The sequence below is a fragment of the Calliopsis andreniformis genome, chromosome 9, assembly GCF_051401765.1.
Source record: "Calliopsis andreniformis isolate RMS-2024a chromosome 9, iyCalAndr_principal, whole genome shotgun sequence".
Lineage (NCBI taxonomy): Eukaryota > Metazoa > Arthropoda > Insecta > Hymenoptera > Andrenidae > Calliopsis > Calliopsis andreniformis.
Genome location: NC_135070.1, coordinates 6,252,117 through 6,275,466, shown reverse-complemented (window position 1 = coordinate 6,275,466; position 23,350 = coordinate 6,252,117). Strand labels below are relative to the sequence as shown.

General features: G+C 39.6%; 1 protein-coding gene across 1 annotated transcript in view; it reads right to left on the bottom strand.

Annotated features, from left to right (window-relative positions):
* The window catches only part of Cad99c (cadherin 99C), a 116,420-nt gene that overhangs the window by 37,907 nt on the left and 55,163 nt on the right, over positions 1 to 23,350 (bottom strand). The window contains exon 2 of the mRNA XM_076386068.1: positions 8,307 to 8,382. Within this exon, the coding sequence (XP_076242183.1) occupies positions 8,307 to 8,382 (76 nt within the window). The remainder of the gene's footprint in view (positions 1 to 8,306; positions 8,383 to 23,350) is intronic.

Below are 23,350 nucleotides of genomic sequence, written 5' to 3'. Positions count from 1 at the left end.
GGAGTCCATGGCTTATTAAATGTTGTAGTAATATTTTCAGTTACTGTAGATTAATATTACCCGCGTTATGGCCAATATAGTAGCGATACTTCTAAGCTAGAACTGTCAAAGCATTGATAGTTAATTTTACTATCTAATCCGATAATAGTAATAAGCTGAGCTATAAAGTTGCCCATCATAACTGTAGTTTCGTTACAATAAACCAGCGTCGTTATCCTGTCGGTGACATGTGCAATTATATCAGAATGCCTTAATTCCCTTGGCGAACATAAAGCAACTGGCGACTTGCAAAGAAACTATCAATTCTTACTAATTAGTTCCTTATCGCTCCATAAAAAGCATTTGTTTGGTTTCTTATGTTGATAATATCGGACACGGTTGAATGAGAATACTAACACAATATAATTTTGTATTATATTAAGTTTACTATCGCAAATGTTTCGTACAAGTTGAAATGAATTGCAAGGATGTCTTTGATTGGACAAGTCTCATTTTATGAATTTGCTAACAAAAGTTCTCTGGAAGATGCTGGAACAGGTGCAAGAAATCCGACCGGAAACTTGACTCATTGTCAGTGATGCAAAACGCCCGCTTTGAAGGAAAAGATTATGGGATTACCGTGGTCGCCATCGTCAACGACATTTTACAGTAAGCAACAGCTGCTGAAAGCCTCTGCCAGCTCACCATTATTCTATTTTTATCTTGACCTGACAATCGGGCAAATTAATCGAAACGAGCACAATACTTAGTGATTCAGTAACAGCAGGTATTGAGATGCAATATAATGTAAAAAGGTTCTATGTGAAATACATGTAAAGACATATAAATAAAGTTTCATAAATATATTTATGATAACGAATAACGAGAAAATTAATTCTATAACCAATTTCAAAAATTTGGTAAAAAATATTTACCCAACTTTTATACCTATCTAATTGACAATGTCAAATAAAACAATTTCTGGCGCCATAATTTTCGCACTAAAAATATGACAAACTAGAAAAATGATCAACTAATTAACTATCTAATTAAAATCCAGGATTGCTAATCTAAACAAACACAAGTATCGCTTCATGAATTTCACTTCACAAGAGACGACTTACTCCACAGTTTCCAACACTGAACTACGAAGCTTCAGCCAGCGAAACTTTCAAGTTTAAATCTTATTAGGGAATAAATTCCTTAAATAAGAAACTTCCAATAGAATTGCTTCTAGAGGGAACGATTGCAACCGCGTACCAAGGAACATATGTACCCCTGGGGACCGTTAACTGCTACCTGGACGACACGCGCTGAAGGTAAAACGAGAAGGTGTATCGACGTGCAAACGAACGGCGACCGGATACCCCTTTATCGCATCCCAGGGAGCTTCCTTAATAATTCACGCGAGCCCAGCGCAACCTTGCGCCTCGCAAGTGTTCTCATCTGACACTGAGGGGTCACGGGAGGTCTTCGTACGAGGAGAGCACAAAAGGCACGTCGTTTCTGAACGAACGCGTGCCTCCTCTCTGTGATCTTTCTCCAAAAGGTTACCGTCGAACGCTAATGGCCGCGGCGAACGAAGATGCGCCGTTCCTCTCCAATGAAACTTATCCCTGGTAACACGCTGGATGACATTTGCCTTCTCCGTATGGTTCACCTCTGCTGAGGCAGATAGACCTATCTCTTGATGCAACTTTTCCTGGGTTACACCCACTGCTTTCGATATTTGTGTTAATTTATGATTTTGGTAGCATTGGGTTGATGAATAAGTGATGGTCATGCATGATAAGTCACTTTTTCTTTTTTTTTTTTGTGGTGCAATTGAGGGTATAGGTGCATTAGGGACGTGAGATTATCATAAGCTCTCTCTGCGGATATCTGCTTATGTATACATAGGAGAGACCAGGGTCAAAAGTAACAAAGGTCAATAGTAACAGGGGGCAAAAGTAACATGTTATATAATTCAACATCTGTCGCAGATTTTGTCGCAAATTTTGGATATATGATGCAAAATTACAGTTGAAATGCACATATCCATGTCTAATTCATACCAATATTTTAAAGTTGAAGAATATTTAATAGTGCAGCTTGACTTCTTCAATTATCATATAACTGTAATCAAGTTCTTGCATTCATGCTATTCTTGCAAATAATGCCTCAATTGTTGATACAAGCTTCGAAATTGTAAAAACTATTTAAAGAAGTCTTCAAGTACATACTACGAATTATTTTAAAAAATTTTCTTTGACAGTAGCTTTCTTTCCTTCAGTCCTTATACCCATATCTATTTTATCACTTTCTAGTCCCTCCTATCCAACTCTGAAAGCCACTGACCCCAACGTCTATGAATAAACCAACATCGCGTTTTCGCGACAGGTGGACTTTCGCGAAGTGTGGCGTGTGCAAGGATGAACCAGGGTACGAGACTAGGGAAAGAGGATTAGATGATCGATGAGCACGATACTCGATGACAAGAGAGAGTTTATGATTTGGAGCGAAGGTTTAACGTCAGAGTCCAAGAGGGAGTATCTTTATCGCGCTTAAATGCAGAAAGCTCAGTGAAACCATTGATTTTTCAGAATATCGGTATTTCAGATCGTGTCCCATAAAGTCTCATAAGGCGATAGGTCTGCCCTGTAGCCTGCCGCTGGGTTTACCTACTTTGCGCCAGTGTCGCATCCGGACCGATAATGGTCGTACTTGAATGGAGAGGGCAAGGAAAGCGTGTGTGAGTGTTCCTCGCGTATGGAAATTCTCTTTGAGTGTACGATGCGCCGCTAGATGACACGAGAGTTGTAAGGTTGCGGGTGAACGATGATCTTCGAATGTAGGAAATGGCGTATCAGAAGATCGGCGGAATGCTTAACCTCTGCCGACTTTCCCCTATCTTTCTTCCCGAGCTATTGCGATATTCGATGATTCCAGTAAAATTACAATACATGATTGTGTACATATGGAAAATACGACTACTTTCCCAGTTTTCTTTCTCCTCGGTTTGTGTGTTCCTTGCTTCACTGATGCATGACAGAACGTGCATTCCAGGCTTAGTGTCCGAAGGAAATCTAAATAAAGATTAGTAGTGCAAAGGCCAAACTGCCAATTATGAATTTTCCATCTGTCTAGAAAATTAGCGTCCATATTTCTTTTCACCAAATAACAGCAATTTGCATTCTAAGTCAACTTAAGAAAATTCGAATATCTCCGTAGATTTTTTAATATTTCATAATTTATACTGACTGACGTCTAAAGTTTCAAACTTTCTCTTGCCAACAGCTTTTAAAATAATTGAATAATTTATCTGAAATTATTGTGCAGTAAATCAGTGGATACTGATCGAAAGAAAAGTAAGCTTAATCCAGAAAAGAGCAGTTCAACTTTTGTACACCTGGTCCAAACTCGATTCCAAATCCAGGAGAGTTTAATTTATTTCCAATCCTTGCATCGGTGAATTCTTCTCCACTTAATGGTCGAGTAAATCTCACCTGAATCTCCACACGGTAGTCGTCACGTTCCTGAACCCGTGAAATTCCATGCAACTGTTCGGATAAGCAACGGGCAACGACGTTCCCGATTGTAATACATACTCGGAGAATTCTTTCCAGGGAAGAAAGGTGAGCTACCGTTGGAGCCCTGGCCATTTCTTGGAAAGCGGTTGCATTAGAAAGTGCATACTGAAGGAGCAGACGTGCCGATTGCGACCCATATCTTTCGCCTGTTCTCGCTCAGCCAACCTATCGCGTGCCTTATGAACCGCAAGTGGGACCTCAACCGAGCCATGTCGATGATTTTAGCTTCGATATCGTTAACACTCGCACGATTGATGTTTTTAAATCCAGAAATCTGCCTTTTTATGTGCCATGCCTTTTCGCGATTTCTGTGGAACGATTTTCTTGCAACATGCATAGGTAATATCTCTTAGGTGTCACATATATCATTCATATTTTTGAGATATTGGGCGCGGGTTGTGCGATACCATTGACTTATATGCAAAACAGAGTGATGGCTATATGTACATAGGTAGAGGCAAAAACTGGGGATATCAGACATTTTTTACACGTATATGAAAATTTAATATATGCAGTTCTGAGGATGAAATTACACATTCACTGATTACGCGTTGTAAACAGCGTATACTATGATTCTAAATGTTTCTATGTGTGTATTGATACTCTTATTCGAATATCTTCTATGTATGTGATAAAAATGGAATTTTACAGGAGAGTAAAAATTAATTTGTAAAATGTGAATCTTTATGCATTTATATCCATATAGGAAAGAAATGACTTGAAGGTGTCTTAAAAATATTCTGTAAAATCCTAAAAATGTTTCAAAGACGTCTTTGAAACACCCGAAGTTACAAATCAGTATGTTTTTTTAGGATCTATTAAATATGTCTAAATTACATGTATAAGATGTTCAGACAAAAAATAAACATCTTTAAGACGTTCAAAAGCATAAGTCTTTGAGACGTCCATATAGTATATCTTTAAATTGTCTCATATATGTAAATTTTGGAAGCCTTTAAGACACACTCTGTCGAATGTTTTTAAGACATCCAAATTATGTCATAAGACATTTAGGCATAAAATGGACATAAAATAGACGATTTCAAGACATCATATGCTAGCTTGATAGGAAATTTATTGAAATTTAAAAAAGTAGTATATCGATGCTAAGATCTGCAGATTTCATACAATATGCAAAAATGTAGAAAATATCGAAAACAAATCTTCAGTTAGGTTCCACTTCTCTAATTGTATTTACGAAAACAGAAATATGCATAAACATCTGCAGTCTACTGGTTAGTTCAGCCTATCTTCATAGACAGTGTGGTCGAAATTGGCCGCGCCAAAGGTATAAAAAAATATTATAATCTTATATTTTTCCCCAACAATAAACCACATCCCTTTTATTACCATATCTGTACGTTAATTATCCAGGACCATTAAAACAAATTACTATCGCCATTCAAATATTACAGGACGCTAGCCATCTTCGTAAATATTCTTCCAGCAATATGAGACTGACAAGGAATGGATTGAATTTACGAAGAAGTCCCGCAGAAAGACACGGTACTATCACCGAGTACCGCAGGGAAAAAATGATCAGTGGCAGTTCATAGTTCCTGTTGATTTATCGAAAGGACTCCGTATACGTACATGGTGTTACTTTTACGACTGTATTGATTTTATATGCGGCACGCAGCCTCGATATCGATGCCACGAAGGCTGGCTGCGAGCACGTCGAGAGATCGGTGAGGTCGGCACAAGCGGCGATGAACGACTATGTGCAGTCGGGTACAAAGTACGTGCGAGAAACCGACGTATAGATGGCTTCTTAAGACGGATAAAATACACTCAGTCGCAATAATTCCAGCCGGATGGATAGAAAATATAGCCAGGCTCGACGACGCGGTCTCAAACAAGGGCTTCAGTTACTACTGTCCGACGTCGACACTAAAATTCAGAGGAACTGGTTCGAGCTCGACTGCAAACGCTTTGTTCAGAAACCCAAGAACTTATGCGTGAAGTTTATTCCAGCCTGACAGTGTCTGTAAGCAGGGATTATATTATTTCTGGTTCGAGAAATCGAATTCGAGGAAGAACAAAGTCTGTCTCGGTGCGCTGCAGTAGAATAAGTCCCTTATAACTGCAACTTCAGTATCTGCGAGTGAATTTTGTCTATGCAGAGTCGTTGATTGCTTGCCCGAATGTTCATGTCCGTTTTCTATAGACACTACACTTCTTATAATAAACTCGTTAACAAGTTGTCACAATTTTTATTGCAAAATATATCGTGATACTAAAAGTCAACAGACCAATACGTGTTTTTTGGTACATTCTAATCGTCTTTCTCTATTGCAGATACCTACTCGCGTATGGTTTCCGTCTGGCAAGGCGATTACGGTAAGGGTGCCATAAAAACACTTAACTTTGCAAGTTTTGTACAGCAGGCATTCGTGAGTCTACGTAATAAATCATAAATTAATATTTGCTTTACTGTTACCGGTAAACCTATTATTTTCGATGAGAAATTATAATGCTCCTGACATCTATACAAATCTTTCTCGTTCTGAAATTTATCACTACAATTCAATATGGAATATACATGTTTAATCATCCCTGTTCCATAACGTACAGATTCAAGATGGAACTGAAACCGTAAATCTCGAAAGGCATTAACCGTCCATGCGCCGCTATTGAAATCACGTTCGCCGCGCTAGAAAGCACCTTTCAATCTAAATTACTCCATAATATTCGATCAGAACTACCGCGTACATTAATTTAATCATAGTACCACGACCTTATGGGATCTGTGCGCGTTGTTTCCAAAGGCGCAGATGCAATAATCAAACTTAAGCAAAGAGCAGGTGATTCCTGGCTAAACTCTAATGCGTGTCAATTTCGAGTTGGCATCGGCGCGATTGCATTAGAGGAACAGGTGTAATTTCTGGTAATCGTGTTGTTCTGTAATTGTAATGTGAACATTAAACGAGGTCGAATGTTATCGTCGTCGTCTCTCTCTTTTATCTCTTCCTATGCAGATTTGATAGTTATTTGCGTCCCAAGTCTGGACTATTTATCGAATGCACGGGTTAATGTTAATACTATGCGATATCGCGAGCAGTTTCCACAGTAGCGAGCTGCACGAGGAAAGGGAGTAAACGCGGTCAGCCCTGCCACCTTTTCAGCCTCGATTCCCACGATATCCAGCTTGACCATTTAGAGAAATTTATGCGCCCGGCTGCAACAGTTGTCGGCACACGGCCAGATTTCCCTTTCCTTTTATCCAATTACCATACGGTAGTTGTCTCCCTTTAACTGAAACGCCACTCCTGAGCGTACTCGAGGTGAGCCTCGGCGCTTATTTTAGCCTGTCTGAAACGCTACCTTCCGCGTATTGCCCCGTCAAGCGATTTATATTAGAGCTAGTAATAGCGCAACTCCTGCAATTACCGCTTGACCGAGTGTCTGTTGACTGACAGGTATTATCGAGACAGTGTCTCAAAATGGTCACCAGACAGTGGCCTTTTCTTCGGCGTTCTGTCAACTTAATTCTGATTTACAAGGATACATTACGGTGAACTGTGCAATTATTGTTAACACAACATTGATTTATTGTTACTTCCTCTTAAAATCCATTCACAGGAGTAAAAAAAGTGTTTCTCCTTAAATGATATACGGGGCATTACAGCAATAGGATGCCAAGCTTTGGTATCATATTCTACACCTCCTAAGGATGAAAAATGGTCATGTAAATATAGGTCTGGAGACTCTTAATTTTCGAGATATAAATACCTTTTGATTATCTCGGAACTTTACATTAGCAGATGTCACTCGTAGAATTACGAGAACTGATAACACTTTTTTCTGATGTTGGTGCCGAAATTCACTAATATCATGCAGATATTCGTACATCTCATGGCACGAAGAAGTCATTTTCAACAATTTCTTTGAGTAAATTACAAATTTTTTAGGTATTCAATTACAAACAAGAAACATTTACATCTCGAAAACAAAGAGTTTTCTGACCTATATTTATATGATCTTTCTTCATCCTTAAGAGGTATAAAATATGATACTAAAGTAAAGCCACTTATTTCTGTAACACCCTGTATATTCGTTTTTCAATTATTCAGCAAATATTTAGAACAATTCTACCAAATAGTACCATAGTACGGCAGTACAAAAATGGAAGTCTCTATGACGTATGGAATCTGACACTGATTAATTTCTAATTTTAGAAACACTGAAAAGGAGAAAACAGAAGCGATGAAGGAAGAAGAAAGTTTAGTAAAAGTGGTGCAAGATCCCTCACGCGAAGAACTGTCATTCATAAAAGATGGATGAAGCATAGCAGTACTATCTCACTCTATCCACCGTACGCTTATCTTCTGCCACTACAATTTAAAAACACATGTCAGCCTTTTTCGGCTCCGTGGAAGATGCTACGCCTGCAAAAAGAAGTAGCTACCAAGCCTCCGTAGGCTCGTGGAGAAGGAGTACCATAGGGAAGATGGAGTGAGATGGAGCATCTTGCTTCCTCTGTCTTCCGTGAATGACGAGCCCGTCTCGTGGACGGCGATCATTTTTTGCTGGATTCTCTTTTCTCTGTTTCAGCGTCAGCAAAATTGAGAGTAGCCCGTCGCTGACTCCGCATAGTTCCAAGAAATATAGAACAGACTCATCGTATTGTGGACACTGAATCGTAATGGAGTAAGCACTGCACGCATTGACATTTGTTTCCGCTACTGACAGGTTTTATTACTGCAAATCCGTGATCCTTAATGGAAATGAAGAATTGTATATTTTAATATTACTCACCAGCTTTGGAAGCAACGCCACGGAGGTATAAGGACACGCATAGTAAGCACCAGATCCACGTGATAGTTGGCCTTGCCTGAAACAAAAAAGGGATGGTTGTTACTTTTTATTGTTAAATGACTAATGTTTTATACTAAACACAAATGTCTAAGTTAAATGTGCCGAGGCACACCTCGTTTTTAGTACCACACTGAACGTCCTCGATGTCTGAACTAGTTCATTTATAATCACGCTATCTCAAAGTCGCATAGAAAGCCATGTAATTATGTGTTCAATAAGGAATAATAAGGTGAAAATGATTTTGACGTGTGTATGGAGATAAGCATAACGTACATGGTTCAAAGAACCTTGGTTAGAGATAAACGTAATTACTCATAGCTGTCTAGACGTCTAGTCTATACTAAGTTTATGGTACGATCATCATATTCATAAGCCACATCGTTAATGATTCCTCGCACTGCCAAGAGTTAATTTACCCAATCGTTATGTGAAAAACATAGTATCGTTGAAGGTATACATTATGTAGTCGTTTCATCTCCTACTCTCAGATTAAGAGTACCAAAAGTAGAGGAAGACGTATTAGTCAGACCAGGTGGAGTACGTTCCACTGGTAAAAAGTGTATCCAAAATGAAAACACGAAATGACAGCAGAATTTGAGTATAAGTTTGTTGATTGATGGACAGAAGTATCTAAAAGTCGATACAAGAACAAATTCCTTTAAGAAATCTTAAAGTTTAGTTCTATAGAGGGTAACCCATTTGAAGTTTAGCACGTAATTATTTCCTGCATTATTTCCTACATCTCGATGGTCACAAATTTTCTCTAGGTAGACGTTTTATTTCAACATTTTTTTAAACGATCTATGTATAACGTAGGAAATAATTATGTGCTAAACTTTAAATGAGTCATACTATATACTATTCCTCTCATAACCTTCTTGCAATTTGTCTCATATCTCAAATAATTTTCTCATTCCTTTCACTTTCGCTTCTATCAATAAAAAAGGGATTACCAAAGCATGAACTGAATCTAAAATAGTGCATCCCAGTTTCCATAACTTACATAATATTCAAGCTCTACAATCGAATAAACGCAGTGATTCATTACTACCACAAACGTATCTTCCATACGATCTGTCCCAGCGATATTCCTGAAACCGCTTGGAATTGGTCTCGCGTGAACTCAAACCCCACGGTAACAAAGAGCGAGCACCTAAAGAGCAACGGCGCGCAGGAAATCGGTAATCGAAGCTTGCATCGCGATAGAGCCAGAAAAGGCGTTGGAATCCCAAAGGAAGAAGAACGAGCGATCGGTGCCCATTGTAATTGCGACCTCGCCCACGAATTATTCCCGCGCGCTCGGGGTCCCATAACAACGGCCACTGCCTGAAAAGCCGTAAGTGTTTTCGCGGGCCCCGGCGAATATAGATTCTCGCGTAGCAGGTATAGCAGAGACCGCGGCCATGAATACTTAACGAGGTATAGCGCACGAAGCACATCCTCTCTCTCACGTTTCCACCGAGAATTTCATAAGGAGCGCAGGATCAATGGCGAGCCTAGCGCTTAGGCTATGTGGGGTCTATGCTAATGCGGCATCGATGCACGGTATGTAATAAGGCTGTGTATCAACACGGATAAAAGTGCTGGACGAAGGGGAAAACAATGTTATCGGGCCCGTGTGATCTCAGTCCGCGTATATTCGGTCCCGAGGCGTCTCTCACCTGGACGCGCGCGGTTCTCATCAGCGCGCCTAGAGCACAATGCCTCTCTCGCCAGGATATTGATAATGGGCCAGCACTTCGCAGCCTGCGCGGCCGTTTTTCCACATGGGCCGCCGTGTCGGGGCCCGTGGGACGTGTCCCGTGCCATGATTTAGATACTGCCGCGTAGGTTCTATCAACTCGTTACGTCGCGATAATCGACACCGGGGAAATTAATACACTTACGTAGTCGATTAGGTCGGATAATGGCGTAACGTGCTCAAACGACTGGAAGATATCTGGTTTGCCGGTGTGACGCGGGAAAAGCGGCATAGTCGATGGTGTTATGGACCGGAGATTAAGACAAGAGGTAACACTATCTGATAGGTGCTGTCTGGAAAGGTGGTCGGAGGTGTGAGGTTGGAAAATTGATATTGAAACGTTTTAATAAACGAATCTTTGGGGAAATTTAAAGCCTGACTTTGAACTGTATATTGTGGGATAATTTTAGTAGCCTTTGATTGTTCCTGACTTCAACACCCTACCCACTGAAAGGGACACGTATTTTTGCATAGGTGATCAGGGATCATAGGTGATACGAGAGAAACACAACGATGGAAGTTAGTTGTCTCAGAATGCGAAATTATATATCTGTACCTGAAAGCCAGGCTAATTCAAGTGCACTGTTTTCAAAATTGAGTTTTTTATAGGAATTTACTGTCTTTTTTCATTTTATTAGAATAAGAGGTATTTGCTTAAATTACGTTATTAATGAAAGAAGTTTTATAATCGTATACGTAATCGCATTTGTTTTTCGGCTGTCGTGAAAAATAACAAAAGACACAGACATGTAACTTTTGAGTTAGAGATCAATATGTTCATACAATATCTGTGATTGCAAGCCAAAATGACCTAAATCACAAGTTTTTCTTTTGGAGATATTGATGTTTAAAGTTTTCAATTTTAATACTACTTTATATATTTTGAAAATGTGACACAGGTCGTTTTGCCCTACAGCCAGAGATATTGTTGTTAGGGTTCCCGGAAGCTTACACGTTCAATGTGATTTTCACACGTTTCAAATGTTTCGATAACGATTGTTAAAGCAGCAAATACTACGCTCTAAAATATCCTTTCAGAGAAGTGGATTACAATTGAATGGAGGTTCACAAAGGCCTCGGTCTGCCCCCTCTGCGATTGTAAGATGTGGTAATTGACGTAACGAGGAGCAGTAGGCCCATTCAACGAGTATGCCAAGCAGAAGCATAAATATGTTTCGACCATATATGCACTGGTGGTTCGCTAGGGGCGCTTATAGAGAACCACCTTTGATAGTTCGGCGCCTGTTCCTTACCGCTCACTAACTTTTTGCGATGAAGAGTATCTAGTTAACCAGATAGTTTCCACGTTTTCTACCGGTCGAACGATCGATACACTGACTTGAAATGGGACCTTCAACTACACGGTGTAATTCCCAAGAATTACATCATTAAAATCGTTCAGGATGCTGGGCAGGATTGATGGACGAGACAGGCTATGATTTAGTGACGCGTAAACGCGACTGCAAGCTTGTTATTAACGTGATGAGAACATGTACACGAACAGGATGCAGGAATTTCGTGGAGCGTGATAGAAAGCTAAAAGAGGAACTCTCGTTCCGATAGAACACTTTCTTCGTTTTGAGTTTAGATCTTGGTCCACTTGTTTTGCAACGATGAATCAATGCTTTCAACGAAATGTATTCCACTATCATCGCTGAATGTTTGACGAACTGGCGATATCATCTCTATCTCCTAATGAAAATTTATAACCCGTATGGATTAGTAATTTTGTGCTTTCACGTTTGCAAGATTTTTCCATTCATTTATGACTCGAATAATTGAAATATGGTTATTGCCTTGCTTGTTAACAAGTATTCAAATTTTCAATTCCTAGTTTATTTATTTCAATTTCTAATCTCCGATTTTTGCTCCCAAATAGTTTCACATTCCAGACCAGACTGAACTAGTAGATTTACTAGATTTATGGATATTAGATAATAGATATATCTATCTAGTTGCTCAAACATCTCTTCGATTAAAATTTCTCGCTCAACTAAGAAGAATTTATTGAAGTTGGGCTTAAACCCGCAAGGCAAACAGGAATTTCTCATTGCAGCCTGTTGAAAGGAAATGGCGTATTGAACCGTATCGAATTCACCCAGAAAGCAATAAGGGATTTCCAAGATGATAAGAAGGTAAGTAGATTGCAGAGTCACGGGGAATTCAGAAGAAAGTTTCTATCGATAGAAAACTTCGTGGCCTGCTTAAGTTTCTTACTTCGATGTTCGTTTCTTCAACAGCATTCGACTCGCAAATACGATATCATGTATGAACTTCTTTTCGTCTAGATAGACAGTTAGTACCTCTTTTAGTATTTCGTACTAGATATCTAAGAACAAGATAAACATCTACAGAATCCAATGTCGAAAGACGATTATTTATTAATCTACACTAGGTTCTAAATTTTAATTAAAAAATCATGCAAGAATTTCATATTTTGCGCTCGAAGGAATTTAGATGAACTTCAAAGATATTTCGTTTACATGCGCATTCTCAGTCTCAAGTTCTATTCTGTCTCGTTCATTCAACCCCTTTAGTGCTATCAGTTTCATCCGATCCTCCCTATTAAAGAGTACATACGTGTGTGAAGTAAGTTTCGCGGCCACTTCCGCGCGTGGGCGATGAGTTATAACCGTCCGGCTCGGCTGACATGGAAATGTAGGCATTCACACCCTCTGTCATTTAGTGGACATTGAAGAATTTGACATAAATTTAGTTCACGATCAAAGTTCATTGACGTGACGTAATCACAGGGGAAATGCGAATTCCAACGAAGAATTTCATTTAAGAACGATTACATTGAACTGTAAAACCGCCTCGTAAAATTTTATATTACCTAATCTTCTGCATTCCACCGCCGCGGTTATAGTGACATATAAAGTATGTACCAAATAAGTTTATTTATTTATTTATGAAGACTGTAAATGAATAAAATTTCAATCCTAAATATTCGATTGTATTTATACAAGAAAACACTCCGAAGTTTCAATTACAATTCTACAAAAATTTCTAGCAGACCCTAGTCATACTCAAGAATCACTAAAGTGCAAAAGGTTAAAGGATATCACCTGAAATCATTCTTTCGAGGAAACTAATTGTTACAGCTGATTTATCAATGTTACATCTTATCACTGCCTTCACCAAGCTCACGTCCGACGAATACATAATTCCACACGTTCCTCGGTGCATACTGATTGCACCTAGGAAGTGCATCGTTGTAAGTTGTGTAGATACATACGTGACCAATCTGGCAAACGCGACGTCCTCGCGACGGAGAAGACAAACAATCGATCGAATCCCCTCAGAAAAACAAGATTGCTTCAACGTGCCGAAGGTATAATACGGCTTGGCGTCGCGTGCATTTGCCTTTTACGAATCGTTTCGCCAAAATGGTCGGCGAATTAGCCTGTCTGTAAGACCGTAAATTCTCTTATAAACTGAACACGTGCATCTGCGCGGGATAAATACGCAGTGCATGCTTTCTAATCGATCGCTGAAACGTGCATCGGTTGACAAATTAAAGTTAAACTTAATTTGTTAAATGGAAAAATCGGACGAACCGTTAAGACGGTAATTTGACAGCTGACGATCGATAAGTGTCCTTATGGATACGCTCGAGTGACGTGGTTTCCTGCACGATAAAACTCACGAGAGTCGCGTTGCGCGATATCGCTCGAACGTAGCACCGCGACTTCCATCTGCAACACGTTTCCACAACAGCTGAATTACTTCACTTTCTAGTATCTACCTTATTAATCGCAAAAGTCGTGTCTCGGCCGGGTGCTATCTAAGTCGGAAGTAAATCAAGCATTCCAGTCGCGGTAGAGCTTTGCTAAAGAACAGTGAGCAACTTTTAATAACTGTTCGTCGGTGTGTCCTGTACGTGTGTTCTCTAGCTTAGACAAGAATCAGAGAAATGTGTCTCTTAATTGCTAACGTTGTTAAAGGCTATGTTAGATTATTTAATTTGTCTGTGTACACTTTATGCTACTTGTAGAAAGATGAATTACTGGTGTAGTGTGTCAGCATAACATGTGTGAGACTTTAATGATTCTGTGTTCGTATGTTTTGTTATAGAATTATCTGTATTATATTAGCATCTAATGATCAGAGTAGAAGGCTTCTGAAGCGTGAGTTAGAGGTGGGGAAAATCTCTTTGGAACCTTCTATTAAATTAGTCTTAAATTCTTTTCTCTTGTACCTACTTTCTTGCTTATACCTAGGTCTTAATAAAGAAAAGATAAATCTTAGTCGTCTTTTTTTTTCATTTAAACTTTCAAATCTCAGGTGAGATTTACTCGCTATACAGTAAAATATGCACGGGTTCTTTATACATTTATGTTCATGTTTTTAATAATAACAGAATATATGCGCGCGCTGCAATACTGGGTACAAAAAGAAGAACAGACATCGTGGTTGGTTAAACTACTTAGTTGCTGATACAGTTTAGATCTTTGATAATTTGTTCATTACTGTTACATGGACATCTGGGATTGTCTGTTAAGCCGACTCGAAAAAGGGAAGAGGCTAAAGCATAATGGTTAACTCTACAGTAAATAATCAGAAGAATTAATTAACAGGGAAGCTTTCCTTTTACAAACCAAGGTTTTAATTTTTCAGTGTAAAAATTTCGAAAATATTACTTCCCTTTACTCATACCAAGGTTGCTAATATAGACTATTGCGTTATTGATCATGATTCGCTTCAAGTCTCCCCAAAAACCACGAAGAAAAGATAAAGTAATTATTAGTCAACTCAGGAATCGATGAAATGGTGTCACAGAAAACAGTGTCAAAAAATTCTGAGTCGATGATTCAACTGGGATCTTTCTCAACCTATCCTCTCTTCACCCTCCCCTTTTCTTCGAGACCTGTTTGGTTTAACGGGTCACAGGCAGACAGCGACGCAACTGAACCAGCGGCGTCCAGCAATTATACAACATTATGTCTGGCCGCAGAGGGAAGCAAGTGCAATGCGTTGCTCGTTTTACGACGCCGTGATTACTGAACGTGACTGCACAAAGCGGTGTAACGCGAACGGGCCAAACCACTCGCGTTTCTCTGGGTATCGGCCTGCAGAACGTATCGTCCGCCAACGACGGTGTGTAATATGCATATGCGAGTCCCTGTTACACTCGAACAGAGGAGGATGCACCTGCCCCACGACGCGAGCATTCGCTTGAGAAAGCCAGGCAGGACGAACCCTTCTTCCGTTTCGAATACATTTGTTGTGTGAGAAACGATCGGCGAGCAGGTCGGGCAGCACACATACCCAACTCGTAGGCGCGGTAGTCCTGAATTAAGGCAGCGACTGCGTGCACCCAGCTAGCCTCTACTTATCGCTTGACGTAGATTACTGCATCGTACCGTCGTACGTAACGCACCTTCGAGCCCTTGTCCCTGGCGACGTCGCGTCGCTTTGTACCGCTATTAAAACTCGTATGAGTTAATAAACTATATCGGTAGGAGAATAATTTTCTATGCTACCCGCGCCCACTTTCTTGCCCTGCGTCACTGTTCTTCCGAGAACGCGTCGTTACGAGGTTCTTGTAGAGGCTCGCGAGGGACTGTATCGTTTATGGGGTTCTTCGGGAGGAACTGAACGAAACTTTCTGCAGTTCGATCGAATATGCAATATTTATGGAAGTACTTAAGATGCTTCACGTTTTGTACAGTGAGGGTGATTCTTGGAACGATGGGTGTTTGGAATTGGTACAGGGAGTTCCAAGTTTCTGATATAAATGTCACGTTAAGATGAAAATTTACTTATTCTAAGAGGTATGTGTCTTTTCTGTAATAATCGGAATTTTATAATGGGTACTGGAACACTAGCACCAAGGATCCAGTTGCTGATCAGAACTCAGTTTCTTCGTATATAGAAATTATTGTGATAAAAATTTGACTGAAGAAATTAGTAAATAATTATTACCTAGTTTGATATTTATACGTGAAATTTAATAGCTGGTAGTAAGAAATAATTTACGCAATCAAGTAGTGCTTTCTTTATATGTTTTACTTCGTGAAATAAATTATGGTTTAATTATTATTACTTTTGCACTTTCTTCAATCATGTCCAATGATGATCAATAATAAATTGAACAGAAAATGTCGTGCATTAGATTAATTTTTTCTTACTTGCTTCTTACTCTTAAGAGAACTGAGTCCAACTTAGAACTGAGTTTGTCAACCTCCATTAAATTCACAATTATTAATTTTCTCAATCTAATCACCATTTTCAAAGTAAGTGAATCAGATTGGCGGGATGGAAGATATACCCCGTTTCAGTAGCAAATATGATATGACACTGAAAAATTTAAGTGCTTTAATCAAAGTCTATGAAATAGAATTTTTATTATTAGCAAATAAGAATTGAATTAAGAATATCTTCCTCACAAAATTAAAAACTAATGACTTATGTTCCCTTACTTTATGATCACAGATATAAGCCCACACAAGTAGGATGTCCAATTCCTTATATCCCCCTACCAATTATAAGATCAATTAGAGTTATTATTTCTACCACCTAGCTTTCACGCTTCATAGACATCATTAATCTATCCCAAGATTTCTCCCTGGAAACTGTCGATACAGTGATACAGTCACGAAGGAAAGAGAGAGGGTGGAAGTCACTAGTGATTATTTATTGCTCATTATAATGCGGGTAGATAGGTTGCGAACGACCACACCGTCCAAGGAATTGGCAATCACGATCGAGATAAGGATAAGATCGTGGCCACCGCCTACGATTTATTAAGATCCATCTCACCGATTCCTGCACCCTGCCTAAGCCCTAAGGAGTACATAGCTCTTAGTTATACGATTGCACTAAAGTAGGAGCTACCGAGTAAATCGAAAGGTAATAGCGCCTTTCGCGATTCCGAAAGCGAAATCTTTCGTCACCGATCACTCATACTCTACTGTCGGTAATGTGCATGTGCGCCAGTCACTTCGAAAATTCTGAAACGTCTAGAGGGTGATTGGCTTGATTTGCTATGGTTAATGATTTCGTTTCCCTTGCAATTAGTTTATCTCGCCTCTTAGGTGATTTTAGTTAGTGTGGACTTTCTACAAATGAGTATCGTTTAACTTACGATTTCCTGAATGTACGAGAGTTTGATACTCTTCTGACAGACCGAAGGTATTGAAATTGAGAAAATGTTCGGTTATCGTAAAATATTCGCGTACGAGTTATTCCAATTCTACTTAAATTCCATGCGATATTGCACTAAATTCCTATTTATTATACCCCATTTCTTTCCTAATATGAAGCAACGACAAAAACAAATAAGGAAAACGATTTTCTTTGGCTTACCAGGTGAAACCCATGACGAATGGAAGATCGACACGAGAAAGTGACATTAATTCCCGTAACTACGTGATTGCGGTAATGCACGAGTAATACCTTTACGAATTAACATGAAAGTCAGTCGGTAGCTCGACACCTGCAAAAACCGACAGTTTTCAGTCGATCGGGAGCGCGTAGCGCTTGAGAAGAGAAATTTCGTAGAAATTTTACGTTAACATGCTCGATTTGAGATTCCCGATGAAGTCTGTTTCCGTCTTTTACTCTCAGAGAAAGCAACAGGTAGTTTCGCGGCAACTTTGGCTCGATATTATGCAATACAATTTATCAATGCTCACTAAAATCGGGTCGACGCTTGGAACTTTCTCGAGTGGCCGATTGGTTTTCGTACGAATGTGGAATACCTGCTGTAACGTTATAATTGGTCCGCGAGAGATTCACTCCTTTTGAGCGGCACGTAATCTTACGAAATAAATCATAAGGAAAGGAGGGTAAAAGGATCGGTCGAACGAGGGGGCTGACCGAAGCGCTCGATACATTAAACCGTAGTCATCGCGAGATCGTGCTTTCATTACTCTTGCTGCGGCGTTTTTTCCAACGCCAACAGGTAATTAAATCAATAACGATGATTTATGGGACTGCTATCGGCAACATTAAAAATATCAGGTCAACTTCAATTAGTGTCACTCGACACTATCTATCATTGTGCAAGCCGCATCGAGGGAAGTGCAATTTCGCTTTCTGCCAGCGATAGGCATGTATCTGCAATGAACTCTGGCGCAGAGGGCAAGTTTGTCGGGTGCTGCCGATACTTGCGTGGATTGCCTTCTTGAGTAATATTTTTTTAGTCCTTGTTGCAATTATTGGAAAGATTGATTTCGTTCAGAATTGTGCAGTTTTGAATGTGCAACTTGTTGCACGAAATCAACTGTTAATTTTATGGTAGACAATTATTCTAACGCAGCATGAGGCGAACAGGAACTCCGACGCGATGCAACCCCGTGAACTTATGGTTGCTGGTTAGTTTATGAGTCCAATAACGGAGCCTGAATATCATTTGTTGGGCTGACAGTGGCAGTCGGCAAGAGCCATGTGAGAGATTGCGAGAGGATTGGACGTATTCGTTTTATAATCTGACTTCTTAAAAAATTGCATATCTAGGATCGTATGGTGCATTTGATCAAATGTATTGCCTATCAATTTTACTATTTATTTTCAAAATAAAACTCAAATGAGATAATTTATGTTATATATTCTTTAATTTTATTGACTGAAGAACTGTATGCTCCAATCTGAAATGGAAATGAAATAGAAGAAAAAGTTGAAACAAAAACAAATTCAACACAACTACTCATCTATTTCACTATCACAACCTTCTTTTTAAGATATTTCTTAGCCAATTATGTTGATCAAATTGGATGTAAATTATACTAATAATTTCTAACACTATTTAGATTTATTAAAAAAAGTTAAGTTTTAATATAATGATTACAATATGAAAATAAAATATTCAATTTGCTAATGGTTAGCTGCAATTGACTAGCTTTATTGCAATTGATAGACAAAGTTTTACACAAACTTCTTTTCTCATTAGCAATTACGAAAAGACTCTACGGACAGTCTTATTGAAATTAATATACAGTGTGGTCCACTTAAATAAGGCTACCTACATATCTATTCCAATTGTGACGATATAAAAAATATTTGATTTGAAACTATTTTATTTGAGATTTCGATAAAAGACATTCCTTGTCGTATATGGGTCCCTCTATATCATTCAAATTACAAGTAAAATATTTTTTGTAACATCACGATTAAAAAGGGGATATTTAGGTGGCTTTACTTAAGTGAACCACCCTGTATTCACGTCATAACATTTCAATATTCTCATTTCAATTTTGGTAACATTCTTTAATATAGTTATCTTGTTTCAAACATAAAGAGTACCTGAATTTTTTTCGATTCTGCCGTATATCACAGAATTAATATGCATAAACTTTTAGTAATGATTTCTCGATAACTATATTATATAACGATAACTATACGATATTATATTATAGCATATTTTATACAAAGGTTTCTTGTAATCCAAACTAGTGGTCCTCAAAATTTAAACAGAATCTCAAACTTTCGCGTTCAGCTAAGCCTCAAATACCTAAAAGCAATTCTCACGATTCCATGAAAAACCACAAACGCCGCCGTAGGATCAAAGTCTTCAACAAAATAAATTCATCCCTAGGAACGCGTGTCTCTTACTCCGAACACGGTTGCGCAAAGCGAGATATCGTTTCCTATCGTCTTCACAACAGTACCGTATTGACAAAAACCGCCTCGGCCCGACACTCAGTCAATGATCCCCGTCGTACGTGACACTGAAAGCAGCGTGCCCGTCGGCTCCATCCAACGATGCATTTTTACTCGCCGCCGAAGCACGCCGCGGTAAAAGGCACTTCTGTCGAGCTACCGGCGCGGCGCAATCGACGATCACCAGACGACACGACGATAGCTCACTTTGGCGAACAGCGTCGTGCACTCCTGCCTAGCCGCAGTTCCGTGTAAAAAGGCAGGAATTCTCGTAATTTCGTGGCTAGATCGTCCGGATATCGTTGCAGCCTGGTTCGCGCCGATCCGCGCGAATAAACCGTAGTTGGTCGTCGGTGAACGGCCGAGGGAACGAACGACGGATGAAGGAGGACCGAGACGGCTGGGATCGACGGTTAGACGGAAAAACCTGATTTGGAATTCCTCTTGGATCATCGTGAAGAAACCGTGCCAGCGGACGTGATCTTATGCCTCGAGAATCACTGTGGTAAGGATCTGCACAGATCAGGGACATTCCGAGGAATAACGGAATCACGGCTCAGGGAATGCTCCGTGGCTGACAATAATGAGCAAATACGTTCATCATTGAGGTGGCTGCTGGATTTTCGTTACTGGAAACTGTGAGCGAAAATTGGATTTCAAAGGATTTTGTTGAAGAAGGCTTGAATTACAGAGGTTGAGTCAGGATTACAGGTTATCTAAATAGGCGGTGGTATAAAACGAAGACGAAGGAATAGAAATTTGTTATCTGATAAGCAGGTACTCTTTCTCGCTTTATTTTGAAGTAATCAAATTCTTAAAATGTTGCAAATAAGTTAATGATCTTCTGCTGTAATTGAAGAATGGAAATAAAGAAAGTTGAAAGGATCAAAATTTAATGTTATGGGGAAAACACTTTAAGCTACGGTTATAGTGGATGCGTTTACTGACGAATATGTCTGAACTATTTATTGTTTAAGCGAGACAAGTTCAGAAATATAAGAATAAATCAGAAATATATGATATTGACCTTCCCACGAATATTTTTTATACGAAAAGAAAAGAATCTTTTTTCCCCATCGTCGGTAACATAAATATAACAATTATTATAGGTAGCAGGAGTGAAATTTAATAATCACATAAATGAAGAATAACTTCTTAAGGATTTGATACATGACGAACTGTATTTTCTATATTTTAGAAATTTTCTAATAATAAGTATTCAATAACAAGTACTCATGAACTTCGTTTCTTCTATCATCACCATCACTCAAGTGACATAATTTTAAGCCACCGTTACAGTGGAAGTGAAATCACAATCGAAGTAACGGTACCAGTATAAATTATAGGACGAGATCATCGCTGAAGAAAGTCCGCCATTATCGAAGCGCGCTAAAGAAGATAATTGCGCCTCTTTTTTGACGCGAGGGACAATGATTAGCGCAAAACTCGAAGGCACGTCGATCAGAGTGCCGATGCATTCGCCTATTACGGGATAACTTCTAAACTTAGCCAGAGCTTTCTCTGCCCACGCGGCCTGTTTTCCTCTTTTTCCTTCGCGCGGGAATCACGATGCGCGAGCTGGAACGGAATGTAATTCGCACGGCAACAGTACTCAATCACAATAAGGGTCGTGGTTATTTCGCGAAGGATGTTACAGAGACCCGTGTGAATGCTGAACCACGCATTCCCTTGTTATTTGGAGGAAAGCATTCGCGTCTAGGGGCGTGTATCATGCTGGGAGTAGCATGTTACTAATCTATGGTTTAACCAAAGTTATAATGCAGCTTCTCGTGCAAATGGAAATGGAATTTGCAATATTAGAGGAGCAATATGGAGAACATATTTCACGAAGAATAACGCGATGACTTTTTGAAGTAAATGTATATCGTAAGAAAATACTTGAATTTTTCCTTGAAATTACGTGGAGCTATTATAAAAATATCTTCTAAATAATTTTCTCCCCTGAATGAATGTGAGAGTGAGTCTGTTGCTCGTCAGTTCATTAAACTTGTCACTGACGCCAGCTACTATGTACAGAAAGGAAAGTCACTATAACATACAGTCACTACGAGCAGTTCGTGGCCTCGTGTGAAAGCTTCCATTGACTACAGTACATCTTCCACGGCAAGCTACTTAAATTCAAACTGAGCCATTTCATCTCATCGCGGATTTCCCTGTGAATAACCGAGACCTTGGTAACTGCGTCCATCACTCGTCTCAAGAGAAAGAGCAAGTGTACTATGAAACGCAACTACAGGCCGCAAAAGCGGAAAATAAAATAACCTACGCATACGTATATGTAAATAAGAAATTTCCTTGAAAAGATTTCAAGAAAATGCTCGACACAAAATCTCTCATGTGAGCGTACGAATTCAATGGTTGGACCAGAATTTAGTCTCCCATCCCCCGACCTTTGGCATTTCGAAATCTGCGGTTGCACAGCAAGTGCTTTAAGAGAGCTGAAAGGACTCAGTGGACTGGAACGCGATCGAAAAGTTGATCGAAGCTAACGGCGATTGCTGGAGATTCTATTGTCCCGCTCTACGACACGTTTCAAGCATGGAAACGCCGTTGCTTTTCCTCTGCTATTTTCTTAATCACAGAGTGCACAGGCGTTACGCTGAGGTTAATACGATCATGCTCGCGAGCGTCTAACTCTGCACGCGCCTCTGAGACACTTGCTGGAGATGCCGTTAACCGTACGCCTGTGATGACGGAGCAGTTGTCCTCTTCGCGTAATTGATAGCCTTTCCACGAGTAAAACAGCACTCAGCGCCGCGGGTTTCTGCCACAGAAATTACGGCCAGCTTATCACAATGCGTAACTGTAAATTTACGTGACGGCGCAGCAGGACGAACGGGGGTAAAAAGATGTCGCGTGTTCGACGAGAAACGAACGACGTCGCGGAACGAGAGAGATCGAGAGGTACACAGGCTCGTTAGGTCGACGAGAGGCTGCGTATCCACGCACGTCCTGCCGTTAATTAGCCGATACTTGTTACTCGAAATTAGCCTAAGCGTAAATCTTATAATCCCTCTTCGCTCCCATACCAGACGCCTTCTTTCTTGGTTTCCATTCTGTCGTTCTCCCTCTGGGGGAGACGTCGTAACTCGCGATAGCGTGCGACTGGGAATCCTGTCCTCTAGGGAATCACTCGTGTTCCTTGGAACAATGGGTCGTCCCAGATTACGTCTAGCTAACTCGAATGTATTTTCGCCTGCACGGATATCGCGTAAGAGCTGAGCGCGTTAAGTGAATACGTTGCTCGTCTGGATACACTGATGTGTACTGTTTGGAGCTTTGTTTACTGGAAGATTGCAAAGGAGAAATTTTCTTCTAAAATAAAGTACTCTCTTGTGTGTAACTAATTTGTAAAGAAAAAGAATTTTTCAAGTTAAAGTTACAGTAAAATTTGTTTGATCTTTCTTTCTTCAATTTAGAGTTTTCACTTTGAGTGATTATTGCGAATTATTCATTCACAGTGAAAAGTGTATAGGCGAATTTATAGACTTTTCTATAAAATAATCTTTACACTTTTTACTATGAATGAATCACCCACGATCATCCCCCAAAGTGAAAAGTCTAAATTCGCCTTAAGTAATTTTCTTAAAAAGTCTATTTAAAGGAGTAACAAAAT